Source organism: Eucyclogobius newberryi, unplaced genomic scaffold (genome assembly GCF_026437365.1).
Source record: "Eucyclogobius newberryi isolate DKJ021-1_F unplaced genomic scaffold, fEucNew1.0.hap1 SCAF_12, whole genome shotgun sequence".
Classification (NCBI taxonomy): domain Eukaryota; kingdom Metazoa; phylum Chordata; class Actinopteri; order Gobiiformes; family Gobiidae; genus Eucyclogobius; species Eucyclogobius newberryi.
The window spans coordinates 5205847-5221108 of NW_027315746.1; the positions used below are offsets into that span (position 1 = coordinate 5205847).

General features: G+C 44.6%; 1 protein-coding gene across 1 annotated transcript in view; it reads right to left on the minus strand.

Annotated features, from left to right (window-relative positions):
* Positions 1-2537: 2537 nt before the first annotated feature.
* Positions 2538-15262, minus strand: part of arhgap30 (Rho GTPase activating protein 30) — a 16702-nt gene continuing 3977 nt past the window's right edge. Inside the window, exons 5-13 of the mRNA XM_072440425.1 lie at positions 14018-14125; positions 13836-13954; positions 12262-12427; positions 10970-11067; positions 10593-10655; positions 8154-8660; positions 5859-6037; positions 4901-5775; positions 2538-3812 (exon numbers count right to left, since the gene is read on the minus strand). Coding sequence (XP_072296526.1) covers positions 2828-3812; positions 4901-5775; positions 5859-6037; positions 8154-8660; positions 10593-10655; positions 10970-11067; positions 12262-12427; positions 13836-13954; positions 14018-14125 — 3100 coding nt within the window. The 3' untranslated portion in view covers positions 2538-2827. The remainder of the gene's footprint in view (positions 3813-4900; positions 5776-5858; positions 6038-8153; positions 8661-10592; positions 10656-10969; positions 11068-12261; positions 12428-13835; positions 13955-14017; positions 14126-15262) is intronic.

Sequence of the window (15262 nt, forward strand, 5' to 3'; positions counted from 1 at the left end):
AGTCTGGATGCGGAGAACGCTTTTGACTCTGTTCTGAGCAAATTTAAAATAAGAAAAACAGGCCAAAATTATGACCGACTCAGTGACTTTGGAAAGGGGGGTGAGGCAGGGCTGCGCTTGGTCCCCCCTGTTGTTCGCTTTGTACCATTGGCACATTCGATAATCGGAAATAATGTATGATCTTTATTGATGGGACCGAACACAGATGATGTCCTACTATAGCTGACCAAACCAGACATTTCAAAACCCAACGTGAGTCATTTCCATCATGATACTGGGCCAATGTCTGGATAAAAATGATTTCCCTCTTACTGGCGACCGCGTCTGTGCTTTAGAAAAAACTCACTCCTTTAAATGGCAAATTAAATCTCTTAAATATTTGGTCCTCCATAAAGAACTATCAACAATCTCAACTATAAAGAAAGATCTCGAAAAATGGACCGTGTGCCCGTACTTAAGTCTAGACAGGATGGAAGCTATAAAAATAATGTTTTGCCCAGATTTCAATATTTATTCCAAATTCTCCCAATTTGCATCTCCGACCGGCTGTTTGACCAGTTGAATCAATCTCAAGTGTTGCAAGGCAAGAAAACCTCAAATTCATTCAAAACTCTACAATTACCAAAAGAAAAGGAGGCTGGGGTTCACCTTGTCTGATAAAGAGTGATCCATAAAAGCTCAATGGATCAAATCTCTGCTTACGACATGGAAAGAGCTGCTCAGAACATAGAACCTGAACAAAGATGTTACAATCTTATACTGATTAGTTTATGATACATTTTTTGTACCAAATAGAACTGACCCAAGACTCAAGGTTTGGATTACAAAAGGTATAACAGTTTTTTACCAGATTGTAAAAGAAAGTCACATAAAAAACTGTTAAAAAAAAACCTGTTTTTTTTACAAATAAAGAGTTATTAAAACTAAGAAAGGATTCAATCCACATTTTGAGTGCATTGCATGTTTGAAAACATCTTTTACATCTTTCCTTTCGTTTTACAGAGTCATTTGTTTATCGTGTCAGGTCAGGGTTGTTTTCGCGGCTTTGGACAGGGAACAGGTAAGTCTCCTCATCTGATGGAGTGAGTCTCATTTACAATGGAAATGTCAGTACAATAAAAGCGCTCATGTGGACGCTAGAACAAGCAGGCTTTGCATGTTTTGCAGTGAAATAGTGCCATTTGAATCATACACATGCTCAGGCATATTAAGTTATAGATTAAGGTGTAATAAATTGGGAGCTTAGAAGCTAGAAAAGTTAACAAAGCCGGAATTTATTTAACAAATTATAAAGTATTCCTTTCAGTCCTTTTGTTCAATTCAAAAGAAATCAAAAACTCTTAAATAAAATGTCTCTAAATAAAAAAGGAAAGTTCAGAGCTCTGAAAATGGTTTTGCATCTGCCCGGGTTGTGTTATTTTTGTTGTTGTGCACAAGATCTTCTCTCAGTTTAGTTTGTGACGAAGACCATGTCGACCACGTGTAAGGCATCAGCACGTCTCCATGGAAACGTCGTTAAACCAGGTCAAACAAAAGACCAACCTGCATAAGCGGGCTAATATTAATAACAGGTCTTGGTTAAATAAATAATAATCAGATCCCTTTTAAATGAATCAAACTACAATTAAATGTAAATAACTTGCATGTTCTTACACAGTGTAATACCTTTATATGATCATGTAACTAAGTTCTTCACATTTTCTCCCATTGTTTTTATAATAGGTTCATAAAATCATGTCAAATAACCACTTCTCACAGTGTCATGAACTCAGTGTAAGTGAGTTAGCTGAGAAGTAGCTAAACACTGTTAAACACTCAGCGGAGAAAAATAACTAAACTGGACCAATCTTCTACTTTTGTTGCGAACACATTTCAGTCGCATCTTACCACGTTTTACACCGTGTGTCTTACGTGTGTCTTACGTGTGTCTTACGTGTGTCTTACGTGTGTCTTACGTGTGTCTTACGTGTGTCTTACGTGTGTCTTACGTGTGTCTTACGTGTGTCTTACGTGTGCTGTTCAAGCTTTTCACAAGATGGTGGTGTGGTTACAGCAAGAACTACAGCACCCTCTACTGGGCACAAATGGTACTGCACGGTTAAAACAATATTAAAGGAACACGCTGCAAAATGTAAACTTGGTGGGTTACAGTTCGTTACCTGAGTATTATAGATTTTTACTGAGAAGGTCATTAACATAAATACACACACACACACACACACACACACACACAAACATATATATATATATATATATATATATATATATTGCACAGTGACTCACAATGTATAATTTTTTTAGACACATTTTTGTTTGTGAAATGTGCTGTATAAGTAAAGTGAAATGGTTATTGTTCATTAATGAAACCCAAGTGTTTTTCCTCTTTTTTCCTGTGAATAACGGCTTTCAGGACAAACATAGGATTACAAGAGAAGTCAGTGGACCTTTTTAAAATAAGCCCTTTGCATCATAACAGTGTCATGCATTTCTTTCACTGCATGCACCTATAATAAAAACAAAAAACATATAACAAACTGAGTGCATTTTATTCAATATTTCCCTGTGCAAACAAGATGACAAAAAATACTGTATTTCTCCTTGTTCTGTGACCTCTTTAGTGGCTTTAACCCGCCGATATTGTATAAAAAAAATAGACCTTGCCTATTGAAACGACTGGATATGCATGGTTGACAAGTACCTCACTGCCGGACGTTTCTGTCGTACTAACTCAAGTAGGCCAGATATTCCACTGTCCAAAGTTAGCGACATCCTCTAGTCCACTTCCCAATCGTCAAACGCACGGCACATTAGAACAGTTTGTGCAGATCTACTCTTTTTGCCTGTCCCTCTCGCTCTCCCGCCCTTTGCCTCGCCGCAGCGTCGCGATCGCCACCGCCTCGTCGAAACACATACTCTGCGGGCTTTGCCTCGACGTGTCCTCCCCGTCGCGCCGCCGCTCCGCCGCCCGCGACGCCATGTTTAGCTGCTCTTCCGCCTCCGCTCCGTGGCTGAACCGTCGGTCATCGTGAACCCTTTGCTGCTGCTGCTGTTGTCGTAGCATTAGCGCCGTTAGCTTGCAGTGCTGCGGTTTTGGCGGCACGACCGGCACCGCCTTCGCTTGATAAACCTTCGGCGGTTTCGACGTTACGACTTTGCTTCCAACGCCCTGAACTGAATGGATGTCTTTGTCCAGAGGGTTGTCGCTTTGAGCTATATTTTGGGGTATTTGGCTGGGCTTTTCCACGACGTCTTTTAAATTAGCATCTTCGGCGACATCTTGGTTACGTCGCGCCTCAAAATGTCCATCTTGGAGTTTGATATCAGACTCAAATTGGTCTTCTTGCATTGCCGTAGCCTCGTTTTCGACGTCGTTTACACCCGCCTCCGATACGGGCTCTGTCTCGCCGTTGTCCTCGGACGTTGGCGCGACCTTTGCGTGCGTCTCCATATCCTCGATCACTTTGCAAATGACGTCCTCAAGCTCGTCCCAAACGTCGTCATGAGTACGAGTGGTTTCTCGTTGGCCGATTTCATCTTCAAACATATCGTCGTTACCGCATCGTTCTTTCACAATATCTACCACTACGTCGCCGCCGCCGTCCAATTCAGGCGGTGCAACTTCCACACAAACTTCCTCTATCGACAAAATGCTGCCTGTGATTTCCTCTTTGTCTTGATAAAGTGAATTATGGGACATGACGTGGTCTCCAGTGTCCATCGCGTCCATTTGCAGGTAAAGTTCGTGGTCCACTTGGTCCGTTGCTTCGGCAGTGGGCGTGGCTTCCCCTGTACCGCCATCTGCTGGTTCAGAACTGCAACAGAAAACAAGGAACAAGGATACGATTAGTATCCTCGCTACGCTAATGACAAACTAGCTCCACCGTGCCCCAAGCGCCGCTGAAATAAACTAGAAAAAACTACAATCAAAGACCGCTTTAAAAAAATGTGCAGTTTGGCCTTCAACTCCAGAGCCATTGCATCCTCGGGCAAGACACTTTCACCCACAACCACCATGGCCTGATTAAAGAGGGACATAACACTAAAAGAACAGTTTTTGCGACTTAACTGTGGACATTGTGTTTTACAGCCTCATCTACTGTTCTGGGTCTTTTTTTTTTCTTTTTTTCGTTTGATGGTGAAAAAATAAATAATCCAAAACTGTGTGTGGGCTGTGAAAAACTGAGAGTGTTGAACCTATTTGACTTATCACACTGTTCCTTATACCTCCAGACTCCGCCCCTCCCCTTCAGTCCTCCAGGCCCAGCCCAGTTTAACCGCTCTATTGAACGGTGGCTGTGGGCGGGGTTTTAGTCCCACTTGAATGTTTTTGCATAACTATAGATAATGTGTTGTCAGTGGCATTGGTGTTCCACAAGGCACTGTTCTCTGCCCTTTTCATTTCACTCACACTGATAATTATTATGATTATGATTATGAAAAGCAGAGATTTTCCATCAGCTTTCTATTATGGGGTTTATTTGATTTCACCTATTAACAAGATAACTAAATACCATTTTTACAATGTTCCTTTTGTAAGTCCTTGTGGCAGTTAAATACATTTTCGGGGCGTTTGAAGTGTCGGTTGTTACCGTCTCTGGGCAGAAAACTGGGCTTGCAACCCGAAGAAACCCCTGAGAAACCCTGGCTCCTATTTTTATATTTGTCTTATTTCAATAAAAAGAAATGAAGAAAGAGAGCTGGGGGACTATGTTAGATTTCCTGGTCCGAAACCTTCTATTCTCCAAAACCGTCCATGAAAAACCCTCTCCGAGCACACACTAAACTTCTGATGTGGTAAGTTACTGTAGCAGCGTGTCCATCGCCGTAAGAAGCTTAGTTATTTTAAAGTTTGATCTTGTCCACACCCTACAAAGAAATCTGAACCAATAAACCGACTCACCTTGGTTCTGTTGCATCCATTTCTTCATGCGGATCGTCTTTAGTTTGTTCTCTTTTCTCTTCTTCAGGGACCACTTCCTGTTCAAGTTGCACTTCCAAATCTTCGAAGTCGCCTGACCCGTCCAGTCCATCTCTTTTCATTACCACAGTTTCACCTTCAACACACTGCAAGTCCCTGTCTGTCGCTTCAATAGTTTGATTCAGAACATCTTCTCCTTTTTCGTCTTCTGTGGAACTCTGTCCAACCACCAAGTCTTGCTTTCTGTTCTCACGTTCTGCAAGCTCCTCCGTGACGTCCAACTCCTCTTTTTGCACCTCCATCGTCTCGCTTTCTACATCGTGCGACTCCTCATCCGTCGACTCCTTAGTTTGACGTATCACGCTTTTAGTTTCGCTCTCCTCCTCGACCAAAACCTCATCTTCATCGCCTTTTGAAGCTTGTTCCTCCGGTTCATCTTGCTCTTCATCGTCCAAGTTGGCGCCGCCCAGTCCTCGCCCATCACCGAACGGCAAGTTACTCAGAAAGAAATCGCACGGTAAACTTTTCATGAACATGTTTTCATCGTCTTCGTCGTCTTCGTCGTCGCTGCTGCTGATGTAGTCCTGGTCGTCGTCACTCGCCTCGTCGTCGGAGCTGGACGGGCTGGACGGGCGTGGCACTGGCGTGGTCAGGTAGGGCAGGCTGAGCGATTTGTTGTGCCGTCTGCGAATGTCCACGGTGGGAAGACGGGCGGGGTTGGCAAGAGCGGGAGGGGCCGCGGGGGGGGCTGTCACAGGAAGGGGCGGAGTCGGGGGAGCGCCGCCGGGCTGTGAATGGTCCACGACTTCGTACTCTTCGTCATAGTGTCCCGGAGGCTCCACGGAAAACTCATTCATCTGAAACAAATTGTATGATGAATAAAGTAAGCGGCAGGGCAGGAACGATTTCAAGCGCAGTTCAGAGAGATGTAAAGACCGACCTGTTTGGACACGCCGCAGTCCATGATGCTGCAGTCCATCTGGTCCAGGAAGTCGAAGTTGTCCTGAACGTATCCGGACAGAGTGAGGTCGTCCACTTCAGTAGAGTTAAAAACCTCCTCCGGGTCGAGCATAGAGTCTCTAACACAGAGCGCAGAGTCTCTAGGGTCGAGCGCAGAATCTCTAACACCGAGCGCAGAGTCTCTAGAATTGAGCGCAGAATCTCTAACGCCGAGCGCAGGATCGCTAGGAACGAGCGCAGAATCTCTAGGGTCTTGTGCAGCGTCCTTTGTCTCTGGTTCGTAGTGACGTCCTTTCACCTCCATATCTGTGAAGAGGTGACAATGAATGACAAAAATGCAGTCGAAACATTAAACCAAAATGACCCATCCCAAGACGTCTTAAAAAAAAATCTCTCTGGAGACAAAACGTTGCAGGTGCACAGTTTTTGAGCAGTAGAAACACCCAAAACACGCACTTTAAACACTTTATTTTTGCCTCTATTGCAGAGTTCAGAATGTATTTAACAGTGGTGGGCCGTCAGTGCCAACAAGGCCTTCTCTGCTGGCCTAAACATAATCAGAATATAATTTAAAAATATGTTTTCCCACAAATATTTATTAAATTAAATTAAATGAGTTATACTCTTCATTTCATGGCTTTTCTCTTGGTTGCACTGCTTCCAGCCCCAGGTTGAGATTTGGAGGCTGGTCTTTATGTTAGATCTTTGAGCCAATCATATTCAGCCATCATGTGTTGCCAGGGGTCTAAAATCTGCCCTCAGGCCTTCAGACCGCGAGGGTGCTTGTATCTTAAAGTGAATGGAAATGAAAAGGATGTGTCAACCAATCAGCTTCAGAGTTGGCTCTTGTACGTCTCCTTGTTGTTACACAGGAGCAGCAGGTGCATCACGTGCACGTCTTTTGATTGGATCACCAATATTGAGAAGCAGGTCCTTTGGGCGGGGCTATGCAGAACTTCAGAAACTCAGAACGAGGAAACTGGATTTGACGGAGACATTATGTACTACTAAGCTGTTTTTTCAACCCACAACGGCGGAAGGAGGACAATATCGATTTGGTCGAGGATATAATTATAACGCCTTTCTCAAGATGAACTTTTCAAGAAAAGTTAGACATTGTAAGGAGAGGTCGTCCGACGCCGACGCTACAAAGCCTGTTACAGGCGGGTTCGTTCCCCACTTTCAAAGTTTGGACATCGGCGTTGACAATGCCCGGACAGAGCGTTGACAACGCGCAGACATTGCCGTGGAGAACGCACAGACAACGTACAGAGAACGCACAGACAACGCGTGGAGAACACGCGGAGAACGCACAGACAACGCACGGAGAACGCACGGACAACGTGGGGAGAACGCACAGACAACGAGCGGAGAACACGCGGAGAACGCACAGACAACCGCATGGACAACCACACGGAGAACGAACGGACATCTGCGCAGACAAGGTAACACAACGCCTGTTTGAACTACGTTTCTGTCTAAATGTATAGTGTCCAGAGCCACGGCATCATAATGATGGTAATAAGAGGTGGATTCATTAGGGTGGGACTGTGTATGACCTCACTGAAGGCCCAAGCCCCAGACCCACGGCCCGCCACTGGTATTTAAAGAGACTCCAGAACGCTAGACGAGTTTAATGACACAAAGAAATGACATCTTTATGGAGACGACAAGGCAAGACACTTTTTAATCAATACTTGAACCTCAAACTCGTTCACAGGCAAGTGCAATGGGGCGGCAGTAGCTCAGTGGTAGAGTGCTCGTCTTCTGAGCCAAAGGTCGGCGGTTCGGCGGTTCGACTCCCCGCTCGGTCAGAGCAGTCAGATCCACTGGCCCGCAGGTTGGCGGTGCGATGGCAGCTGCCGTTGTGTCCTTGGGCAAGACACTTAACCCCCCAGTGTCTGCGTATATCTGGGGTATATGAATGTGTGTGTGAATGGGTGACTGGTTCCTTGATGTAAAGCGCTTTGAGTACCTTGACGGTAGAAAAGCGCTATATAAATGTGACCATTTGCAGTCTGAGCAGAGTCATCGGGATAACATCAAAAATAGACTCCTTTTTGTCATAAACCTCTAAATAAAGGTTGGTAGATTTGATTAAAAAGTGTCTTGCTCAGGTCGTTCAGCCGCTTGGCCTGTGACTTACCCGTGTGGGCGTCGCCTTGGGTCTCGTCTTCCTCCCGTCCGTCCGGGTTCGACGCTCGACCTTTCGCCCGTTTCGCGATCGCCGATTCCACTTCCCACTCGCACTGTCCTCTCCCCACCTCCTCTCCCTCTCCTCCTCCTCCTCTCCCGTCTGTCTCTCCGTCGTCCTCGCCAACGTGCGGCGCCGCCTCCTCGCCGCCCTCTTTCCTGTCCACCTCGCTTCCTTTCCGCTCACTTTTCATGTCCCCTCCGTCCTTGTCCCGCGCCCGGTGCACGACCCTGTCCGCCCCTCCTCGCTGCAGGACTCCCAAAGCCAAAGAGGAGGTGATGTGCAGCGGGACAGTCACGGTGGTGGGGCCCGTGATGTGCATGGCGATCCTCCGACCCGCTTTGGACGACAGCCCGGGCGATCGGGCCTGCACCGCCTCAGGACCGGGATCCAGGGACGTGTAGGTGCCCTGGGAGCCGGCGTTGACGAGGCCGGTGCCCCTGCGGTAGGTGACGGCGTACTCGCTGCCGCTGCGCGGGGAAGAGGAGACGGCGGCGGCGGCGGGTTCGGGCTTTGTGCTCGGCTGTGGTTGTGGGATGGACAGGGGCGAGAGGTGAGTGGACGGAGGCCGCGGGGAACGCTTGGGGTCTGGGGACGGAAGACGGGGTTTCAGAAGCGATTAGTAACTTCTTAGTGAGAAATACCGTTGTTTCCGGAGTATAAGTCGCATCAGCCAAATAATGCATAATAGAGAAGAAAAAAACATATATAAGTCGCTCCGGAGTATAAGTATATAAGTATAGATATAAGTCTCAAAACTATGAAAAAAGGTGTAACTTATAGTCTGGAAAATACAGTAATAAGCACAGTTCACTTAAAGCAGACTTAATACACATTCTTGTGGCTTTAACTAAGGTTTAAACAGGTTCTTAGTCACTTAAACAAGGTCATGTCACTTTTCTAACATAAAGAACAAATTATGCATTATTTGTTTTGTTATTGACATTTAAACATGCCACTTGAACCTTATATATTATGCGGAGGAATCTGTGAGCCTCAGAGGGAGAAGACCTTGAAAACAGGATTAATGAAAGTAATGCTTTGTTTTAGATGAGAGAACAATGTTAGTTCATGTTTAAAGCAGAACTAAGTAACTCTGAGAACAGCTAACTTATAAAAACATGTTTCCATTTCTTTCTTTATCATAATAAGTCAGAATAATCACACACAAAAAACCCAAATATAAAAAAGAGTCAGGGTTTCTCAGGAGAGTTATCTTCAGGTCGATGGTTTTCCTCCCAGAGACAGCAGGGGGCGACGACGGCACTTCAAACACCCCGAAAATACATATTTAACCATCACAGGGGCTTACAAAGATAAAAGGTCACGTAGTTCTGCTTAAAAGTCACTTAGAATAAAATCTGTGTTTGAAAAAAAAAGACCTCTAGATTTAATATTAATATAAAATTGTGTGAAAAGAAAGAGTCCTTGAAGAATAATGTACACAAAGTCAAACGTCTAAATACATGTTTTTCATGCTGCCATCACTTTGAGACTGTGCACGCTCTGTATCTGTACTCTCTATATCATAATCACAATGATAATCATACTCACATTCATCACAATCATAATCATCATCACAATCATAATCATCATAATCATAATCATCATAATCACAATCACATTCATCACAATCATAATCATCATAATCATCATAATCATACTCACATTCATCACAATCATAATCATCATCACAATCATAATCATCATAATCATACTCACAATCATAATCATCATCACAATCATAATCATCATAATAATCATAATCATAATCACAATGATAATCATACTCACATTCATCACAATCATAATCATCATCACAATCATAATCATCATAATCATACTCACAATCATAATATCATCACAATCATAATCATCATAATAATCATAATCATAATCACAATGATAATCATAATCATACTCACATTCATCACAATCATAATCATCATCACAATCATAATCATCATAATCATCATAATCACAATCACATTCATCACAATCATAATCATCATAATCATCATAATCATACTCACATTCATCACAATCATAATCATCATCACAATCATAATCATCATAATCATAATCATCATAATCACAATCACATTCATCACAATCACAATCATCATAATCATCATAATCATACTCACATTCACAATCATAATCATCATAATAATCATAATCACAATCATAATCACAATCACAATCACAATCACAACCACAATCACAATCATAATCATCATAATCATCATCATCATCATCATAATCATCATAATCATAATCACAACCACAATCACAACCACAATCACAACCATCATCATCATCATCATCATCATCATAATCATCTTAATCACAATCACAATCACAACCACAATCACAATCATCATAATCATAATCACAATCATCATAATCATCATCATCACAATCATAATCATAATCATCATCATAATCATCATCATCATCATCATCATAATCATTATCTACACGACGTGAGGGGGAAATAAAACAGAATAAATGTTTGACCGTTGTTACTGGGGCTGAGCGAGTCCATGCTGCGCGCCGACCTCAGAGTGGGATGCTCCTTTTCTGAAACATAAGAATACGATCATGTATTTAGTATAAGTACATTAAAGGTGCACTATGTAACGCCTGGTGGGAGGGGCTGCTCGTTGTCATGGAGATGAGATTTGTTTGAATGGAAGAAAAGGTTCTGGATCGATTCAAAAACATTGATCTGATTTTAAACCCTTCACACTCCGGACCACTTCCTGGACGCCAACGCCTGTCCCACTCACCGTAAGTGTCACCATGGCAACAAAGCAACACGATCGTCATGGAGACAAGCAGGAAGCAGACCCCCAAGAACAACGGTAACTCGGGGCGCCTTCAAGAAACCGTACCTTTTGTGGAGTGTTTGTGTCGCCGCCGCGTCTCGTGGAATCGCCCTCCGATGTTAAAGATGGACATCCACTTCCTGCCCTTTAGAGAGCCTTTTCTCCTGGACAGGGTCAGACAAGGTCATCGTCACGGATACGTTAACCGCACGCTGTTAAAGGGTTCTTATCATCATAACGACCTCACTGTTAAAGGATTCTTATCATCATAACGACCTCGCTGTTAAAGGGTTCTTATCATCATAACGACCTCGCTGTTAAAGGGTTCTTATCATCATAACGACCTCACTGTTAAAGGATTCTTATCATCATAACGACCTCGCTGTTAAAGGGTTCTTATCATCATAACGACCTCGCTGTTAAAGGGTTCTTATCATCATAACGACCTCGCTGTTAAAGGGTTCTTATCATCATAACGACCTCGCTGTTAAAGGGTTCTTATCATCATAAGGACCTCGCTGTTAAAGGGTTCTTATCATCATAACGACCTCACTGTTAAAGGATTCTTATCATCATAACGACCTCGCTGTTAAAGGGTTCTTATCATCATAACGACCTCGCTGTTAAAGGGTTCTTATCATCATAACGACCTCGCTGTTAAAGGGTTCTTATCATCATAACGACCTCACTGTTAAAGGATTCTTATCATCATAACGACCTCGCTGTTAAAGGGTTCTTATCATCATAACGACCTCACTGTTAAAGGGTTCTTATCATCATAACGACCTCGCTGTTAAAGGGTTCTTATCATCATAACGACCTCGCTGTTAAAGGGTTCTTATCATCATAACGACCTCGCTGTCAAAGGGTTCTTATCATCATAACGACCTCGCTGTCAAAGGGTTCTTATCATCATAACGACCTCGCTGTTAAAGGGTTCTTATCATCATAACGACCTCGCTGTTAAAGGGTTCTTATCATCATAACGACCTCACTGTTAAAGGGTTCTTATCATCATAACGACCTCGCTGTCAAAGGGTTCTTATCATCATAACGACCTCGCTGTCAAAGGGTTCTTATCATCATAACGACCTCGCTGTTAAAGGGTTCTTATCATCATAACGACCTCGCTGTTAAAGGGTTCTTATCATCATAACGACCTCACTGTTAAAGGGTTCTTATCATCATAACGACCTCGCTGTTAAAGGGTTCTTATCATCATAACGACCTCGCTGTTAAAGGGTTCTTATCATCATAACGACCTCGCTGTTAAAGGGTTCTTATCATCATAACGACCTCGCTGTTAAAGGGTTCTTATCATTCTTTCAGCGTGTTTATGTGACTGTCCGGTCTCTCACTTGTCAGTGCCCTCGATGATTGCGTGATAGGGCCGTATGGCCAGAGGGCCGTCTCCAGGACTCAGGTTGCCGATGTTGATTGTGGGCTGCAGCTTGAAGAAGGGTTCATCCTGATTGGACAGCAGAGACGGAGAGGGGAGGGACTTCCTTCTCTCAGTGGACACGCCTGAAAGCATACGACATCTTTTCCCCATGTGTGGACAATAAAGGATTATCTTATCTTATTTTTGACTGAGACAGGGCTCACAGAGCACCTTTAATGCTCACAGTGCACCTTTAATGCTCACATTGCACCTTTAATGCTCACAGTGCACCTTTAATGCTCACAGAGCACCTTTAATGCTCACAGTGCACCTTTAATGCTCACAGAGTACCTTTAATGCTCACAGTGCACCTTTAATGCTCACAGAGCACCTTTAATGCTCACAGTGCACCTTTAATGCTCACAGAGCACCTTTAATGCTCACAGAGTACCTTTAATGCTCACAGTGCACCTTTAATGCTCACAGAGCACCTTTAATGCTCACAGAGCACCTTCAATGCTCACAGAGTACCTTTAATGCTCACAGAGCACCTTTAATGCTCACAGAGTACCTTTAATGCTCACAGTGCACCTTTAATGCTCACAGAGCACCTTTGATGCTCACAGAGTACCTTTAATGCTCACAGTGCACCTTTAATGCTGACAGAGCACCTTTAATAATCACAGAGTACCTTTAATGCTCACAGTGCACCTTTAATGCTCACAGAGCAACTTTAATGCTCACAGAGTACCTTTAATGCTCACAGAGTACCTTTAATGCTCACAGAGCACCTTTAATGTTCACAGAGTACCTTTAATGCTCACAGAGCAACTTTAATGCTCACAGAGTATCTTTAATGCTCACAGAGCACCTTTAATGCTCACAGAGTACCTTTAATGCTCACAGTGCACCTTTAATGCTCACAAAGTACCTTTAATGCTCACAGAGTACCTTTAATGCTCACAGAGTACCTTTAATGCTCACAGAGCACCTTTAATGCTCATAGAGTACCTTTAATACTCACAGAGTACCTTTAATGCTGACAGAGCACCCTTTAATGCTCATAGAGCACCTTTAATCCTCACAGAGCACCTTTAATGCTCACAGAGCACCTTTAATGCTCACAGAGTACCTTTAATGCTCACAGAGTACCTTTAATGCTCACAGTGCACCTTTAATGCTCACAGAGCACCTTTAATGCTCACAGTGCACCTTTAATGCTCACAGAGCACCTTTAATGCTCACAGAGTACCTTTAATGCTCACAGAGCACCTTTAATGCTCACAGAGTACCTTTAATGCTGACAGAGCACCCTTTAATGCTCATAGAGCACCTTTAATCCTCACAGAGCACCTTTAATGCTCGCAGAGCACCTTTAATGCTCACAGAGCACCTTTAATGCTCACAGAGTACCTTTAATGCTCACAGAGCACCTTTAATGCTCACAGAGTACCTTTAATGCTGACAGAGCACCCTTTAATCCTCACAGAGTACCTTTAATGCTCACAGAGCACCTTTAATGCTCACAGAGTACCTTTAATGCTCACAGACCTGGTTCAGGAAACAGCTGTGGGACGTGTGTGAGGATGAACTCCACCACGATGGACTGAACCCGCACCTCCATGAAAGCCGCTGTGCCATTGAAGCCGGACACCTCGATCTCCTTCGACCTGAGGACACACAACACGAGTGAGACCACAACAAGCCCATCTCCATGGAAACGGGGGACATACCGCAGCAGGTTGGGCGCCCACACGATGGCCAGGTTCCTGGAGTGCATGTTTGTCTCCGATGAGAACGACGCCACTCGCACTAGATGACGCATCAAGAACTCCAACGTCCTGAAGGAGAAGAGCCACAGGACGGTCCCGTTACAACAGAGCGATAGAGCACCTTTAATAGAGCACCTTTAATGGAGCACCTTTAATAGAGCACCTTTTATAGAGCACCTTTAATAGAGCACCTTTAATAGAGCACCTTTTATAGAGCACCTTTAATAGAGCATCTTTAATAGAGCACCTTTAATAGAGCACCTTTAATAGAGCACCTTTAATAGAGCACCTTTAATAGAGCATCTTTAATAGAGCACCTTTAATAGAGCACCTTTAATAGAGCACCTTTAATAGAGCACCTTTTATAGAGCACCTTTAATAGAGCACCCGGCCCTCTTTAAAGGTGCTCTGTGTCACTTTCACAGAGACGTTAAAGTTCTGCCTGAAACATCTCGCTTCATACACGTCTTTTAACTGGTCCACGTGGTAGAGAACATATTCCACCCATTTTATCCTCACTACACTGGCTCCTCATTGTTTTTAAAGCGCTTCATGGACTGGCCCCTACACTCATGCACTTGCTTAGGTCTGAGGGCGGAGGACACGGGCAGAGGACATGGGCGAAGGACATGAGCGAAGGACACGGGCGAAGGACACGGGTAGAGGACACAAGTAGAGGACACAGGTAGAGGACACGGGCGGAGGACACGGGCGGAGGACACGGGCGGAGGACACGGGCGGAGGACACGGGCGGAGAACACGGGATGAGGGCACAGGTAAAGGACACGGGCGGAGGACACGGGCGGAGGACACGGGCGGAGGACACGGGTAGAGGACACGGGCGGAGGACACAGGTAGAGGACACGGTAAAGGACACGGGTAGAGGACACGGGCGGAGGACACAGGTAGAGGACACGGGTAGAGGACACGGGCGGAAGACACAGGTAGAGGACACGGGTAGAGGACACGGGCGGAGGACACAGGTAAAGGACACGGGTAGAGGACACGGGCGGAGGACACAGGTAGAGGACACGGGCGGAGGACACAGGTAGAGGACACGGGTAGAGGACACGGGCGGAGGACACAGGTAGAGGACACGGTAAAGGACACGGGTAGAGGACACGGGCGGAGGACACAGGTAGAGGACACGGGTAGAGGACACGGGCGGAGGACACAGGTAGAGGACACGGGTAGAGGACACGGGCG